The sequence below is a fragment of the Scyliorhinus torazame genome, chromosome 12, assembly GCF_047496885.1.
Source record: "Scyliorhinus torazame isolate Kashiwa2021f chromosome 12, sScyTor2.1, whole genome shotgun sequence".
Classification (NCBI taxonomy): Eukaryota; Metazoa; Chordata; class Chondrichthyes; order Carcharhiniformes; family Scyliorhinidae; genus Scyliorhinus; species Scyliorhinus torazame.
In genome coordinates, this window is record NC_092718.1 from 32,933,780 (window position 1) to 32,952,142 (window position 18,363).

General features: G+C 42.9%; 1 protein-coding gene across 2 annotated transcripts in view; it reads right to left on the reverse strand.

The window, feature by feature from the left end:
* tmod2 (tropomodulin 2) overlaps nucleotides 1-18,363 on the reverse strand; it is a 139,170-nt gene that overhangs the window by 66,350 nt on the left and 54,457 nt on the right. Inside the window, exon 4 of one of the 2 annotated variants that reach the window (XM_072470632.1) lies at nucleotides 14,873-14,896. The exons of the other annotated variant lie outside the window; for it this stretch is intronic. Within the exon in view, the coding sequence (XP_072326733.1) occupies nucleotides 14,873-14,896 (24 nt within the window). The remainder of the gene's footprint in view (nucleotides 1-14,872; nucleotides 14,897-18,363) is intronic. 2 annotated transcript variants of the gene reach the window in all.

Genomic DNA, 18,363 nt, shown 5'->3' on the forward strand with positions numbered 1-18,363 from the left:
TTCTTAAATATGGACCAGTCCACTGTCTCTAAGCAGTCACGTAAGAGCTCTTCTGTCTCCTCGGACCAGCACTGCACAACCTTCTTAGCAGGATTCTCCCGCTTGAGTTTCTGCTTGTATGCCGGGAGAAGGAGCACTGTCTTATGGTCTGATTTCCCAAAGTACGGTAGGCACCCTTGATTTTTGAGTAGTAGTGGCCAAGAGTGTTGTCGCCCCTGGTGGGACAGGAGATGTGCTGGTGGAATTTTGGCAGTACACTCTTGAGGTTGGCCTTGTTGAAGTCTCCGGCCACGATGAACAAGGCCTCCGGGTGTTCTGTTTCGTAGTTGTTTATTACGGTGTATAGTTCATCCAGCGCCTTCCTCACTACTGCCTGGGGTGGGATGTAGACCGCTGTGATAATGGCTGAAGTGAACTCACGTCAGTAGTGGGGGTCACCTGCTCATTTCTCCACACCTCACTGCCCCACGTTTTCATCTTCTGTTGCTCACTGTGACGAATGGGATATAAAATAGTTACTTTAGAGATATTAGCTAATGTAATGTAGAAATAAGCCACTTTGATTCTGGCAAGTAGAGACAAAGGATTTTAGACCGCATGGAAAAAGCAGGAAGAGGTGTGTCTATGAGAGTGATGCTGCATTGATAGGGGCCGGAGAAAGGGATTGGAAGTGAGCCAATCAGAATAGATCAAACAAGTCAGGAGGGACATAGGATGACCTATGGGTGTCGAGTATGTGAAACTTGATGCCATTTGAATGTATGAGTACTGATCTCTTTGTCTGGGACCTTCACTTAGTTCCCGGGGCTGCAGAAAGCAACATGTTATCTGTATCACTGTGGACTAGGTAGCTTGCAAGCTGAATAAAATAACTTCTTTTTACTTGCAAATCCATCTAGACTTTTATTGAGGCCAGACTGACGGAGAAAGAAATTTGGGATTCAACATTTGGTGCCGAAAACCGGGATTTCTCAGGGCAATCCTGGTCCAACTGCGAAATCAGAATTAGACTGATTATGAACAGGAGGATGGGGAACGAGGGCCCTCAATGTAGAACTGGAAAATGACCGCGCATTGATTGTTCCCCTCTTCTTATCGTCTGATTAGTCTGGTCACTCGCGGTTGGCACAGAAAGACCGCCTCGACGAAATCACAGGTCAGTCTGGGGATTAGCAATTTAATTGATGGGATTTCATATTGTTGTTTCGGCTTGGGTTAGGGTTTTGGGTTGATGTGACATCTCAAATGATGATTCAATTCCAAGTATAAGGGTTCAGAGGCTGATGTGACTTCAGTAGATGGAGGTTCAGTCAAGTATAAGTGTTTTTATGGCTGATGTGACTTCAGTAGATGGAGGTTCAGTCAAGTATAAGTGTTTTTATGGCTGATGTGACTTCAGTAGATGAAGGTTCAGTCCAGTATAACTGTTTTTAAATCTGAAGATGGTTCAACTCTATGTGTGAGTGTTTTAAATATATAGTTGATTAAGCTAAAATTGTCTCCTTGGACTGTATTGGCGAAAAACGCAGTTCCAAGGACTAGTTGAGATTGTGGGGAATGCTGCATATTGGTTGAAGCAGAAGTCTCTCAAAGGGTTAACAGCAGCAGGCAAAGTTAAAGACAGACAGTGCTTCTCACTCAGGCCTTGAGATAACAGCACCAGTCTGTAGTGTAATCGGATACCTTTCCTTTGAGTCAGTGAACACCAGCAAAGTTACGTTTTGAATTAATTAAAGGAAACCAGTGGGTTTCTCCACCTCTTTGATAAAAGTTATTATTTTCGAAAGCAATTGATTGAAATTGCCAGAATCTTAAGTTTTACTTACTTGAAATAAGGTTTATCTCATTTTATCTGGAGATTAATAGAAACTTAAAGAAGATCATGGACACCATTTTAAAAAGTGTAAATCTGGAGATGATAGTTGATTTTGCTAATACTTGTGTATGTAAAAGAAAAAAAACTGGTTAAAAGAAAAATTGTTAAGATAAAGAAATAATTAAGTTGTAAATGTTATACAAGTTTGTGTTAAGCAAATTGTAAATTTAGTTCTGAGTTGAGATCAGAGCTAAGCTTGCAAGTTGCAGTAATTCAATTTGAATTTTCAAACATTTTTAAGTTTAAAAAAAAAGCGCAAGTAGAGGAAAGGCGCAGGTCAAACAAGAGATGAGCTACGTAGTTCAATGGCTGGTCTTGAATTGACAGAAAAAGAAAAATTCAATAATTTGGAAAAGTAAGCATATCACCTAAGTCTCTCCAAACTAAGCAGAAACCACAAGGTTCGGGAACAAAGGAAGCTGAAACAGATTCTTTTGAAGAGAAAGAACTCCCCCTAGTGACAGAGAGATGTTGAAGTCCTGGAACAACCAGGGGAAATAGCTAGAGTGCCCCCTGGTGACATTCGGAGACAGTTACCGATTAGGAAGATGCGAAACCCCGACGCAGTGACTGTGGGAGCGAACCCCACGATAGACGTTTACTTCCCATGGACACCCAGTGAGATGATGGCTATTATGGCTACAATCCCAGATAGAAAAAATCTCCTGCTGCCTTCATGGATTCCTTGAGAACTACCATCTCAATTTATCAAGCTGATTTAAGGGACCTCTGGGCCCTAGTCCAGCAGATTTTAACCCCAGCAGAGTACCGCAATTATCTTAACCACCTGAATTATGCTAGTCATGCCGCACTTCAGCAGGCCTATGCGTTAGACGACGATAGAAAGACACAGATCTTGAATGCGTTGAATAGCACATTTCAAAGGCCCATAAATCTTTCTGTTATCTTAGACCTAAAACCTAAGAAGACTGAAGAGCCAGAGGAATTTCTGGAGCGTTTTAATGAAATCTACCGGGGGCAGTCAGGCGATTTGCTGTATCAAAATGGTCAGAATTCCCCTCAATATTGTGCTATGTTAATGCATTGCCTACCACCTTCTGTGGTTACTGCTGTGAAATGTAATAACATGAATTGGACAGAGAACAACCCTTCCCAGGTGGCAAGGGCAGTCAGATTTTATTGGAAGGAGGGTGTAGGCCAAGAAGGAGGCTCAGTTACAAAGGTTAAGACGGAGCATGTAATGAAAAAGGATGATTGGCGATCCCAACAAGCGGCAGAAATGGTAGTTTACCAGCAGGAGCCCCAATATAGTGACTTTGGGTGGGTGGATCAGCGAAGAGGAGGATACCAAACCCACCCAAAGGGACCCTCACCCCCTTTTTATGGCCCATCGAACGAATCAACAGCTCTACAACCGCAGCCCCCTCTGAGGGGCTATTGGTCTACTGGAAGAGGAGGACGGGGCAGCCATGTCTTCTGTGCAATCAGCACTTAAATTACCATTATCCGACCACACGCAGCAATTGTCAGGGTTCCAAGGACAGGTGTGTGAGTATCCTATTTCTGAACCTGTGACAGTCACTTACGAGAATAAGTCTGCAGATCATCAGTTTGTAGTGACTACTGGATTGGACTGTAACTTGTTGGCCCGAGATTTACTGTGTATCTTCCAGCGACAGCTAGAATGCGGAGATGAGGGGGTAACGGTTACATCATGGAGGATGAGACAACAGTGCTATATTTCTATCACCCCCCAGTGGTGGACGTTAGACGTTGAACAGTCACTGCATCACGTTACCCTGGCCTATGACAGAACTGGACGAAATAGGGAGTTGGAGGACAAATACCGGCCATTACTTGAGACCGAATGGCCAGTCAAGGTTACAGCCACAGTCACGGGAAAAGAAGGTACAGCCGATTTTGTTACAATATCACCACATTTATGGCCACAGTCAGCTTCGGTAAGCCCTCATATTACACGTCAGGTCTATGACCAGTACCATGCCAGGGATATGGGGCAAATGGTCAGGAGGGCAGTGGATCATTCGGATCCAACAGACTACGCACTTCAAGTCATGCCGGACGGCACTACCATAACATATTTTGAGGTCCCTGAAACGATTAACACTCGACTGCAGCATCACAGGGGACATGATGTGTTGGAATATGTCAATCCACAGGTCTGGGCGGAATACCCATCACAAGTGGGAAAGACAAATGTTACACCTATTAAGGTGATGATTAAGGATCATGTAAAGCTACCTTCCATTCGACAATACCCCCTGAAATCTCAAGCTGCTCCATCAATAGATAAATTAATTCAAGAGCTGTTGAAACAGGGTATTTTGGTCCCTTGCCAATCAGAATGTAACACCCCCATACTTGCTGTGCCTAAACCAGCCAAACCAGACCAGTACCGATTAGTACAGGATTTACGTTCAATCAATGCCATCGCATAGCCGTTACATGCTCTCACCCTCCAACAGGATATTACGGTGTATAGCTCCCACTCGGTCATCGCACTACTGAGGCAACTGCAGACTCAGCATCATACCGCAGCTCGTCAGAATAGGTATGAGATATACCTTTTGAACAATCCACGTCTGACATTTAAATACTGTACCACTATCAATCCAGCCTGTTTTCTTAGTGGTCCCCCTGTCCATGAAGACGCACCTGGCCACGACTGTTTAGCCTTGATTCAGGAAACTACCACAATAAGGGGCAATTTGAGTGACATTTCGTCAGAACAACCTGACATGATTATGTGTGGTCAAATATCCCACCGGGGTTTAGTTAATGACCTACTGCAGGCCCTCCTTATGCCCGCGCAGATTTCCGTTATTAAATGCGCTGCCCACACGATTGGTACAACCCCAGTTGACGTTGGTAATGAACGAGCAGATTGTGCAGCGCGAACAGCCGCGCAAATTCAGCAAGCGATGGTGCCTAAGATGTTAAGTCAGACTAAACGATCTACTATAAATATGTCTGCTTCTGACAAGTCAATGCCAACCATCCAAGACGTCATAAGGTTACAGGAGGACGCTCCTGAGAGTGATAAACAAATGTGGAAACGGTTAGGTTGTACATATGATTCTGTTTCCTCTTTATGGACCACGCCTGCACATCAGACTTGTATGTCTGATGTGCTGGCTTTATGGGTCATTGAATGTGTACACTTTGCAACTCATTGTGGGGCTCGAGGGACTAGTGATTTGTTGCTGGACACTTGGTGGCACCCTAAAATGCAGGGGTTGGCCCAAAGTATCAGTAATCGATGTTTGATTTGTCAGCAATATAACACCGGAAAAGGTATCCCTTGTGGGAAGGGGCAAACCCCGTTGCCCAGTGGTCCCTTTGAGACGCTCCAAATGGATTACATTGAGTTGGAAAGGTGTCAATGTTATAAATATGTTTTGATCATTGTGGATGTGTTCAGCAGATGGGTCGAGGCGTATCCGACTATCGATAATAAAGCTGCTACTGTGGTTAAAGTCTTGATGAGGGAAATCATTCCCCGGTACGGTATACCAGCTCAGTTAAGTTCTGATAATGGGCCTCATTTTATTGGACAAATTAACAAGGAGTTTTGCTCCCAGTTGGGCATACGCCAGCAGTTACACTGTGCTTATAGACCGCAGGCGGCCGGGTTGGTTGAGAGACACAATCAGACCCTCAAAACTAAATTGGCTAAATTAAGAGCAGACACGGGACTGACATGGCTTAAGTTGCTCCCCGTTGCCCTCTTCCAGCTGCGGGTTATACCTGCGGGACCGGCCCGGCTCTCTCCCGCCGAGATTCTTTATGGCAGGCCTCTTAGAACTCCCTGGAGCCTGCAGGTTCCCAGACTGGTTCAGTTTCATCAGATGACTGAAGAGATGACCACCTATGTTCTAGCCCTCACGCTAGTGCTCAAGGAACTCCATGGCCAGGTCCGCGCGGCTCACCAGCCATCGCCCCCAGTACCTAGCTCACTTTCAGTCCAGCCCTGTAGTTATGTCATGGTCAAAACTTGGACTAGGAAGGGGTCGGAGCCGCGATGGGACGGGCCCTTCCAAGTTCTCCTTACCACCCCCACAGCAGTTAAAGTGGAGGGGCGAAGTGCTTGGGTCCACCTACATCACTGTAAATTGAGTCCATCTTCACTACTGTAAAAGGTCGGATACTAACCTGCCTCCCTTCTCCAGTGCTATTTTACAGGTGTGGAGCATGATGGAGTGGCTACGCATCGTCTGTATGATATTTGGCCTCACTTCGCTTGGCGTGTTATTGGCGATGGACATGGAAAAGGGGAATATTATGTGTCTGTGTAGCCCCAACCAATCTACAAGGTTACATCACCTCTGCAAAGGTGATGTTCTTCGCTGCCCCCATATACGAGGACATGGTATCGACTCATGGAAGGTCATCAAAATTAAGGAGAATGCAGGAGTCATGAAGCAGTTGCACCGGTCCCGGCGATGGGAAGGGAACATTATATGGACATTGCCTTGTTTTTGGAATACATGTAAATTTGATTTTGGATGTGTTAAGAGTGGTGCAATAAAGGTAATATCAGGCTGTCAGAAGAGCGTAGGAAGAGGCTATGAGAAAGTGAAAGGGACTAGAGAGAGGATGGGGCGTATGAGAAGGGAAGTACAGCTAGAACGTAGGTTACCGGGAGATACACTTAAGTTAGTTAAAGGCCAAACTGAGGAAAACCCGGGTAGTAAACCTTGGGAGCCCTCGGGGCAATAACCAAGGAATTGTCTCAGCTACGGTTGTTTGCAATGCAGAACCGGTATGCTCTTGACTATCTTCTGGCCCGTGAGGGTGGGGTATGCGCCATAGTGCAGGGCAAGTGTATCATGGGAGTTCAGGATAACATCACTAAATTTATGGATCACATACGGGATCACCTGGACAGAATGCAGGATCCTGGCTCTTGGGGTAACTGGGGATTTGGAGGTTGGAAGGACTGGTTGATAAATATGGCCATGTATCTAGTGGTAGCTATCGGCTGCATCTTTGTAGGCCTGGCCATCTTTAAATGTGTGATGGGTAAAATTTAACCCCCAAAAAATTTTAACTGTTAAAATCCATGAGGGTGAAGCAGATGAAGGGGGGCTAAGACAGGAATTGGAAATGCAGCGACGGATCTTTTTAGATGAGGAACCGTAGCTATGGATTGGATAGTTCGGTTATCATGGAATGATAAAAGGAGGGAATGACGAATGTGATATAAAATAGTTACTTTAGAGATATTAGTTAATGTAATGTAGAAATAAGCCACTTTGATTCTGGCAAGTAGAGATAAAGGATTTTAGACCGCATGGAAAAAGCAGGAAGAGGTGTGTCTATGAGAGTGATGCTGCATTGATAGGGGCCGGAGAAAGGGATTGGAAGTGAGCCAATCAGAATAGATCAAACAAGTCAGGAGGGACATAGGATGACCTATGGGTGTCGAGTATGTGAAACTTGATGCCATTTGGAATGTATGAGTACTGATCTCTTTGTCTGGGACCTTCACTTAGTTCCCGGGGCTGCAGAAAGCAACATGTTATCTGTATCACTGTGGACTAGGTAGCTTGCAAGCTGAATAAAATAACTTCTTTTTACTTGCAAATCCATCTAGACTTTTATTGAGGCCAGACTGACGGAGAAAGAAATTTGGGATTCAACAACTGAAGCCTCCCCATTTTCAATTTCCAGTAACCAACATCGCCATTCTTTTCCATCCTCTTGGTCTACATCTCTCTAATCTTTCTTCAATTAACCCCTTTAGCGAGTTTTCATGCCTTAGAATACAACAGGATACTCCAAATCAAACACTTGGTAATTATTTTCTCCACTCATGCTGAGCAATTCTTCATATTTGTATTAACTACTGTAAATCAGGAAGAATAGAGAACAGATTGCGAGACAATCCAATTCACATTCCAGTATGTAAATGGAATTAAGATAGAGACCATTCGTTTTTTAAAATAAATTTAGAGTACCCAATTATTTTTTTTCCAATTAAGGGGCGATTTAGTATGGCCAATCCACCTAACCTGCACATCTTTGGGTTGTGGGGGTGAAACCCACGCAGACATGGGGAGATTGTGCAAACTCCACACGGACAGTGACCCAGGGCCGGGATTTGAACCCGGGTCCTCAGCGTCACAGTCCCAGTGCTAACCACTGCGCCACATGCTGCCCCAGATCATTCATGATCTAACTGAATATCAGAACTGAAGGAGCTGAACGGCGTAAAATTGTTCCACAATAATTAAATAAATTCAGTCATAATGCTTTAAGGGAAATGAGTGGATGGTGGACCTCAACTGTAAAGAGAAAACAAGAGGAATAAATAGGCCATTCAGCTCGTTGAGCCTGCTCTGCCATTCAATGTGATGACAGCTGATCTTCTCATACTCGCTCTCGCCCCACATCCCTTGACACCTTTAGTGTCTAGAAATCTATTTCTTTGTTAAATATAGTGACAAGTAGGCTTTAATGAAGTTACTGTGAAAAGTCCCTAGTCGCCACATTCCAGCACCTGTTCGGGGAGGCTGGTACGGGAATTGAACCCGCACTGCTGGCCTGGTTATGCATTACAAGCCAGCTGTTTAGCCCACTATGCTAAACCAGCCCCAGTGGCCTGGCCTACCTTGTATCCCGAGTCCATGGCCCCTTGTTCTAGATCCCCCCCAGCCAGAGGAAAAAACATCTCTGCATCCAGTCAGTCCACCCCTTCAGAATTATATATGTTTCAATGAGATCCTGTCTCATTTTTCTAAACTCTAGTGAAAACAGGCCCAGTCGACCCAAACTCTCCTCATACGACAATCCTGCCATCCCAGGAATCAGTTTAGTAAACCTTCACTGCATTCACTCCATGTTAAGTATATCTTTTTTTAGGCAAGGAGATAAAAAAACTGGTATGGTGCCTAGCAGCTGACAGCATTGCTGAGAACTGGCAGTGCTTCACACATGGTCCACTAGGGCTGGATAAAGTACACTGGTATCCTCTCTCAAATTAAATGCTTATCCCATACACAAGACCCTTCAAATTATTTGTCATGAATAGCCAACTTGAATAACAGTAATAAAATGTAACTGAATTTCTGTATAGCTGGATTGATTTCTCCCTTATAATTACTACTTCTAGGCAACATAGAGATCAAAAATATCTCAGCACTTCAACTTTCCATCACATTAGAATTTTTAAATTATATTATTTGCCAGTAATTACTTGACATTTTTAAAATACATTTCACAAATTATTTCTCAAAATCTTTGCTCTCCTGCATTGGTATTGGTATTAGAAACCTCGAACTAAATCTGTTTTTACTTCTGCAAGAATGCAGTTTTGTCAAATAAACTAATTAAATATTACTCAAATATTGGTTAAAAGGTAATCATATTTGCAACAAAAAAAATCCAGAAAATGCAGGCTACATTCTGTGGAATGCAAACCCTTCTACATGCGCGCCAAAATAAAGATCAAACTGTAGACATAAACCAGGCATCAATACTGTTAGATACATAGATGATAGGAGCAGGAGGAGGCCTTTTGGCCCTTCGAGCCTGCTCTGCCATTCATCACGATCATAGCTGATCATCCAACTCAATAGCCTAATCCTGCTTTCTCCCCATAGCCTTTGATCCCATTCTCCCCAAGTGCTATATCTAGCCGCTTCTTGAATATATTCAATGATTTAGCATCAACTACTTCCTGTGGTAATAAGGAATTATTACATTCACCACTCTTTGGGTGAAAAAATGTCTCCTTTTATCTGTCCGAAATGGTTTACCCTGAATCCCTCAGACTGTGACCCCTAGTTCTGGACACACTCATCATTGGTAACATCTACCCTGTCTAGTCCTGTTAGAATTTTATAAGTCTCTATGAGATCCCCCCTCATTCTTCTGAACTCCAGTGAGAACAATCCCAACCTGGTCAATCTCTCCTCATATGACAGTCCCGCCATCCCTGGAATCAGTCTGGTAAACCTTGGCTGCACTCCCTCGAGAGCAAGAACATCCTTCCTCAGCGAAGGAGACCAAAACTGCACAATACTCCAGCTGTGGCCTCACCAAGGCCTTGTACTACTGCACTACTGCAGCAACACATCCCTGCTTCTATACTCGAAACCTCTCGCAATGAAGGCCAACATACAATTAGCCTTCTTTATCTCCTGCTGCATCTGCATACACAATTGCTTCACAGCTCCAGGGTCCCAAGTTCGATTCCGGCTTGGGTCACTGTCTGTGCGGAGTCGGCACATCCTCCCCGTGTGTGCGTGGGTTTTCTCCGGGTGCTCCGGTTTCCTCCCACAGTCCAAAGATGTGCAGGTTAGGTGGATTGGCCATGATAAATTGCCCTTAAGTGTCCAAAATTGCCCTTAGTGGCCAAAATTGCCCTTAGTGTTGGATGGGGGTGTTGATCTTGGGTAGGGTGCTCCTTCCAAGAGCCGGTGCAGACTCGATGGGCAGAATAGCCTCCTTCTGCACTGTAAATTCTATGATTACCTTCAGCGACTGGTACACAAGGACACGCAGGTCCTTGAATATCAGCTTGAATATTTGGGGATCATTCTTTCCTGGTCCAGGGTGAGGTTAACTATTTTAATCTCTTTTCCTTCTCCGATGTCCCACAAACACAAGGGTCAGTTGTAGCTGAGATTGAAACTGAATGCATTTTGCATTCTTCACAACTGGATAACATTCATTCAAACTACTTTTGTAGGTTCTCTCCACCGCCCCCCTCCCAATATAATCGCAAACCCACATTGAGTTAATTATGTTACCAACTAACAGCATATTACTAGTGTTTACCAATAGTTTGAGAAAATATTTTTTACGGCTAAAAGTCTTCTTAGTGACATTTATGTTACTGAAATGGTAAGCAAAATAGTTTGAAAACTGCACAGCGGTAGGAGGTACAACACAGACGTTGAAAACTAATGCTTCCACCAGTGGTCATTAACAACATAACCCTGATCTGAAATTTGTTGGTTAAATATATACCTGCTTAGTAGATATTAAATTTAGATGAGCTTTTATAAAAAAATATGAAATCCTTAGAAATCCTCAGAAATTCTCCAACTAGGGAAGGGGCGGTACTGGACCTGGTATTGGGGAATGAGCCCGGCCAGGTGGTAGATGTTTCAGTAGAGGAGCATTTCGGTAACACTGACCACAATTCAGTAAGTTTTAAAATACTGGTGGACAAGGATAAGAGTGGTCCTAGGATGACTGTGCTAAATTGGGGGAAGGCTAATTATAACAATATTAGGCAGGAACTGAAGAACATAGATTGGGGGCGGATGTTTGAGGGCAAATCAACATCTGACATGTGGGAGGCTTTCAAGTGGCAGTTGAAAGGAATTCAGGACCGGCATGTTCCTGTGAGGAAGAAGGATAAATACGGCAATTTTCGGGAACCTTGGATGACGAGAGATATTGTAGGCCTCGTCAAAAAGAAAAAGGAGGCATTTGTCAGGGCTAAAAGGCTGGGAACAGACGAAGCCTGCGTGGAATATAAGGAAAGTAGGAAGGAACTTAAGCAAGGAGTCAGGAGGGCTAGAAGGGGTCACGAAAAGTCCTTGGCAAATAGGGTTAAGGAAAATCCCAAGGCTTTTTACACGTACATAAAAAGCAAGAGGGTAGCCAGAGAAAGGGTTGGCCCACTGAAGGATAGGCAAGGGAATCTATGTGTGGAGCCAGAGGAAATGGGCGAGGTACTAAATGAATACTTTGCATCAGTATTCACCAAAGAGAAGAAATTGGTAGATGTTGAGTCTGGAGAAGGGTGTGTAGATAGCCTGGGTCACATTGACATTCAAAAAGGCGAGGTGTTGGGTGTCTTAAAAAATATTAAGGTAGATAAGTCCCCAGGGCCTGATGGGATCTACCCCAGAATACTGAAGGAGGCTGGAGAGGAAATTGCTGAGGCCTTGACAGAAATCTTTGGATCCTCGCTGTCTTCAGGGGATGTCCCGGAGGACTGGAGAATAGCCAATGTTGTTCCTCTGTTTCAGAAGGGTAGTAAGGATAATCCCGGGAACTACAGGCCGGTGAGCCTTACTTCAGTGGTAGGGAAATTACTGGAGAGAATTCTTCGAGACAGGATCTACTCCCATTTGGAAGCAAATGGACGTATTAGTGAGAGGCAGCATGGTTTTGTGAAGGGAAGGTCGTGTCTCATTAACTTGATAGAGTTTTTCGAGGAGGTCACAAAGATGATTGATGCAGGTAGGGCAGTGGATGTTGTCTATATGGACTTCAGTAAGGCCTTTGACAAGGTCCCTCATGGTAGACTAGTACAAAAGGTGAAGTCACACGGGATCAGGGGTGAGCTGGCAAGGTGGATACAGAACTGGCTAGGCCATAGAAGGCAGAGAGTAGCAATGGAAGGGTGCTTTTCTGTGACCAGTGGTGTTCCACAGGGATCAGTGCTGGGACCTTTGCTCTTTGTAGTATATATAAATGATTTGGAGGAAAATGTAACTGGTCTGATTAGTAAGTTTGCAGACGACACAAAGGTTGGTGGAATTGCGGATAGCGATGAGGACTGTCGGAGGATACAGCAGGATTTAGATTGTTTGGAGACTTGGGCGGAGAGACGGCAGATGGAGTTTAATCCGGACAAATGTGAGGTAATGCATTTTGGAAGGTTTAATGCAGGTAGGGAATATACAGTGAATGGTAGAACCCTCAAGAGTATTGAAAGTCAAAGAGATCTAGGAGTACAGGTCCACAGGTCATTGAAAGGGGCAACACAGGTGGAGAAGGTAGTCAAGAAGGCATACGGCATGCTTGCCTTCATTGGCCGGGGCATTGAGTATAAGAATTGGCAAGTCATGTTGCAGCTGTATAGAACCTTAGTTAGGCCACACTTGGAGTATAGTGTTCAATTCTGGTCGCCACACTACCAGAAGGATGTGGAGGCTTTAGAGAGGGTGCAGAAGAGATTTACCAGAATGTTGCCTGGTATGGAGGGCATTAGCTATGAGGAGCGGTTGAATAAACTCGGTTTGTTCTCACTGGAACGAAGGAGCTGGAAGGGAGACCTGATAGAGGTATACAAAATTATGAGGGGCATAGACAGAGTGGATAGTCAAGAGGCTTTTCCCCAGGGTAGAGGGGTCAATTACTAGGGGGCATAGGTTTAAGGTGAGAGGGGCAAGGTTTAGAGTAGATGTACGAGGCAAGTTTTTTACTCAGAGGATAGTGTGTGCCTGGAACTCGCTACCGGAGGAAGTGGTGGAAGCAGGGACGGTAGTGACATTTAAAGGGCATCTTGACAAATACATGAATAGGATGGGAATAGAGGGATACGGACCCAGGAAGTGTAGAAGATTGTAGTATAGTCGGGCAGCATGGTCGGCACAGGCTTGGAGGGCCAAAGGGCCTGTTCCTGTGCTGTACATTTCTTTGTTGACTTGAATTTTGTTATTCAATCTTCCATATTCTGAATCTAACTATTCTTATAAAGCTAAGCAAGTATCTAGATTTTAAAACCATTTTGAAGAATTCACTTATTTATAAAAATTGCGTGACAGACCAATTTGTCGGACATTCTTGTACTGTAATGAAATGGCCTAAATTCTTCAACTATTTATAAATTATAAAATACGTACAAACATTGTTTGCATAAAATTGTAATTTTCCCTGCAGCATTTGGCAAGAACTGGTCAAACCAACAATTTAATTGCAAAGTATTGAAGAGTAAGTAGGCATGTAGAGAATGTAGCAAATTGAATTCTCCCTTCTGGCTCTCTCTGCAACTAGTTTCCATCTAGTCATTTGGTTTTAAGGAATTTGAACCAAACTAGCAGCTGGGATCAAAGTTCTATCATTACCTGCCAAACCAATGCCAGAGGGGCAAGTGCTCAAAGGCCATGTTGAAAATATGGTTTTTGCCAACACTGCAGAAAAACTATTGCAGATTGCCAACTTAACATTCTTTACAAATCATATTAGGCTGCATTACATTGAGGTACAAAAATCCTGCTGAAAGCATTTGCCCTATATCCTAATATTAATATACTCAGCTTGAAATTGTTTCAAATCACCAGCATATTATGCTGATGACACAAGACAAATTTCATGCCAAATCCCGTCCGCATTGTAACTACAAACATATGGGTCAGTTGAATAATTTTCCCATTCTAGTTAAGTTATCATTAAGTTTATGAGTAATTGAGACTGTTAAATTAGATCCAGACTATTGATAATACTAACAATTCAGAAAAAGTACAACACTCTGAAAAACCTACACACAAAAAATACCATGAAAATGGATGGTCAGCATGGAGCAAAATATAAAAGAACAAATGAAATCCTGGACCATGATCAGAAGTTTATTTATTTATTTTAAAAATAAACATACGAGTACCCAATTATCTTATTTCCAATTAGAGGGGCAATGCAGCGTGGCAAATTCACCTACCTCGCACATCTTTTTGGATTGTAGGGGTGAGACCCACACAGACACGGGGCAAATGTGCAAACCCCACACCGACAGTGACCCGGGGCTGGGATCAACCCAGGTCCTCGGTGCTATGATTCAGCAGTGCTAACCACTGCACCACCGTGTTGCTGCCTGATGATCAGAAGTTTAAGCGGTTTTTAATGACATCAGGGGAACAGGAGTTGAGGTCACTGAGTAAGTCTAACAGTACGAGAACACGATTCAATTCATTATCTGAAGACACAAATTTAATAACAAACAGTACTGTATCTATCAAATCAACTCAATTGTAACGTCAGAATTTTAACTCCTAAAACTAGTGCCACAGACTAGGTTAATTTTTGTTTCATTAAAAAAAAATATGGCTCCAAATATTTTTAATGGTCTGATTTAAGAAAGATATTAATGAAAGAAGGGTTTTTGTTTAAGTTCAACTGCATTGCCGATAGTCTAGTCTTTGGATATTAACATGAACAGTTATAAGCAATCAATAGATGATACGAGGATCACATTTTGACAAGAAAAAGGTGGTGGTGGGAATGGAGAAAGAAATGCTCAGAAACAAATTTTTTGAACCAAGGAAGTCTCACCTGAGGCACTGGAAGCTGCTGCTCCTGTGGTTGGCATTAGGGTGAGCAGCAGAGAGCAGAGGTTAGCAAAATACAGAAATCCAGAAAAAATAAGGACAATAGACAAGCGAAACAGTAGAGATATGCAAGTACCCAAAATAAAGATTACCTTTAATCAGAAACAGTACATTTCAATGCAATCCAAGTTGGCATTTAACAGTCCATGCATCACCACCATAATCCATGAAGCAAAAAACACTACAAGAAAATCTAACTAAAACAAACAGCATCATGCAAAAGAGCTAGCCCATACATGACATGTTCCTTTATTTAGTACATGCAACAGACTTTCTATTAGATGCTTTTTCCGAAGTAATACAAATCTCTAGTCAAACCTATTTGTGCCTTCCAGTTACCCTTGAGGGAGAAAATAGATGTACAATATTGATACTGGAAGGAAAAACATGCGCTTTCCAATTAATTAACCACGAAGGTCAAGAAGAACAGATTGCTAGATAATCCAGTTTACATTCCAGTGGGTAGACAGAATTAAGTTAGAGATCAGCCACGATCACATTGAATGACAGAATAGACTTGAGGGGCTGAAAGGCCTACTCTGGTCTCAAAATGTTAGGAAGTGTGCCATTTAAAGCCAGTTTTCAGAACAGCACAAATAAAATCATGCAGTTTTTTCAGTATGTCCGCTGTCTCCAAGTTGTCAGACTTGTTCCTCATTCAGACTAAATAGTTGAACATTTCCTCCAACTAAACACTGGAAAGACCACGGGAGTTAGGAAGGGAAGTCGGGTGGTCAGCAGCTCAGTGGAAATAAAGTTGAGGGAAGAGGGGGTGGTATCCATGGAGAAGCTGAGCTCGGAGAAGGCAGGACTGGAAAGAGAGGACAAATTACAGAAATGAGACAGTTCATGGATAGGGGAAGGGGTGCATCTTGGATAAATTTGGCTTGGTAGGCTAGGGGAAGGGATGGATGCATCTGAGACAGCTAAATATATGGTTTGAATCTTAGGTGACAAAGTCGTCGATGAGTTCCATGCATTTGGATTTGAGCATGAAGGAGGCACGGGAAAGGAATCCTCTAGAAATATATACTGGGCCTCAGGTTTTTAATATAATTAATATTTATATTTGAGAAATAAAATTTAGAATTTTTATTAATGGCGAGTGACTAGGAGCTGTGGAGGAACAAAGATTTGTGTCCTGTTCACACAAAAAGAATGCGATTTTCTAGTAATTAAAAGTTAACAAGTCTATTGGGCCTTTATCTCAAGAGGGTATAGAATAAATTCACCAGAATCATACGAGGGTTTAAAGGATTAAATCAATTCTAAGGTTGGAGAAGCTTAGGAACTATGCCATGTGCAGGGAATCTCAGTGGAACTGATGTTTTGTTTCAAGCCCTTTTGACCATGGTGTTTGATGATGCAATTCTCTTCGCACTTGATACTCCATTGAGCTTTGAAGCATAGTCAGACAGGCTTGAAACATTGACTCTGCTTCGCTCCACAGATGCGGCCAGGCCTGCTGAGCTTTTCTATCATTTTCTTTTTTTATTTCAGATTTCCAGCATTTGCCGTATTTTGCTTTTAGGGCTACTTGTAAACTTTGTCTCTTGCGATTACGTCAAGATTGCCATATTACAACACTTAATTCGATAATGCATCAGGAACAAATTTACCTGTATCGTCGGTAAATTTCCACATTCCTTTTTTATTAAATTTAGAGTACCCAATTCATTTTTTCCAATTAAGGAGCAATTTATCGTGTTGTGGGGGCAAAACCCATGCAAACATGGGGGAGAATGTGCAAACTCCACATGGACAGTGACCCAGAGCCGCGATCAAACCTGGAACCTTGGCGCCGTGAAACTGCAGTGCTACCACTGCGTCAATGTGCTGCCCCAAAGTTCCACATTCCTGACACATCCATAACCCCAGACTACCAAATTGAACAATGCTAGAGATTGGGAATTTCTGATCTGGTATGTTCTTAAATTTTTGAATCCACACCATGTTAGTCACGAGGCTCCATTTGTGTAGCTGGGAATCAGCTCTCTATTTGGCATAAACTCGGTTGTTTTTGCAGTTATCTTCATTAAAGCTAGATTTAAGTTGGTATCAGCAATAAGATTCTGCTAATGCCCATATGTCATGTTGCAGCTGTAACTTGCATTATTGGTGTTTATAGAAGAATCTTTGTCCAGACGAGGATATTAGCATGGATCCTATCTCAGACATCCAGTGCACAATATTGACAAATAATGTAGAGCCATGCTACATAAATTTGATTCAATCTGCTCAAATTCTAGCAACGTAAATAAGCCTTATATAAGTTTATAATGGTCAAGGAAAAGTAATAAAAGCAAGTATGCATGATAGCTTGAAACAAATGAACTTTTTGGTTTGATGCAAAGCTTTGAAATAAACACCCTTGGAATTAAAGCAGTTCTCATGACTGATGTAATGTGACTAATAAAAACAGACATGGGCCAAGTGGCATCTTTCTGTGCCATACATTCTCCCTGTGTTTGCATGGGTTTCGCCCTCACACCCCAAAGATGTGCATGCTAAATTGCCCCTTAATTGGAAAAAATTGATTTGGTACTCTAATTTTTTTAAAAATCTTTCTGTGGCATTGATTTTCTATGATTCTAAGAAACCGAAGTATGGTGCAGGACATTGCTCTAGCTCTACCCAAATGGAAGCCTTCAAAGCATCTCTGAAATTTGAGACCTACTCAGTCAAGTCCCATGTTTTCAACGAATACAATAGGAAATATTTGGAGAGGGTGCAGAAGAGATTTACTAGGATGTTGCCTGGTATGGAGGGCATTAGTTAGGAGGAGAGGTTGAATAAACTAGGTTTGTTCTCACTAGAACGTCAGAGGTTGAGGGGCGACTTGTTAGAGGTCTACAAAGCTATGAGGGGCATAGACAGAGTGGATAGTCAGAGGCTTGTTCCCAGGGTAGAGGGGTCAATTACTAGGGGGCATAGGTTTAAGGTGAGAGGGGCAAGGTTTAGAGTAGATGTACGAGGCAAGTTTTTTTTACACAGAGGGTAGTGGGTACCTGGAACTCGCTGCCGGAGGAGGTGGTGGAAGCAGGGACGATAGTGATGTTTAAGGAGCGTCTTGAGGGATACGGACCCCGGAAGTGTAGAAGCTTTTAGTTTAGATGGGCAGCATGGTTGGCGCAGACTTGGAGGGCCGAAGGGCCTGTTCCTGTGCTCTACTTTTCTTCGTTCTTTGTTTTGTTTGTTCTTTGTAATAGCTTTTTGAATTTAATTTCATCTTCATCTTGAAATGGAATCCGTAGTTTCAAAGCTTGTACTTTTTGAGACAAGTTCTGATTGAAAATGGAAACTGAGAAAGGAAGCAGAGAAAGAAAACTGACCCTCCCAGAGGATGTCAACCTGGTGATGCTACAACACAGGACTACTTGCTTGCCAAACAACAGAAGCCACCATGTAATAGACAAAACTAATCAATGCCACAAC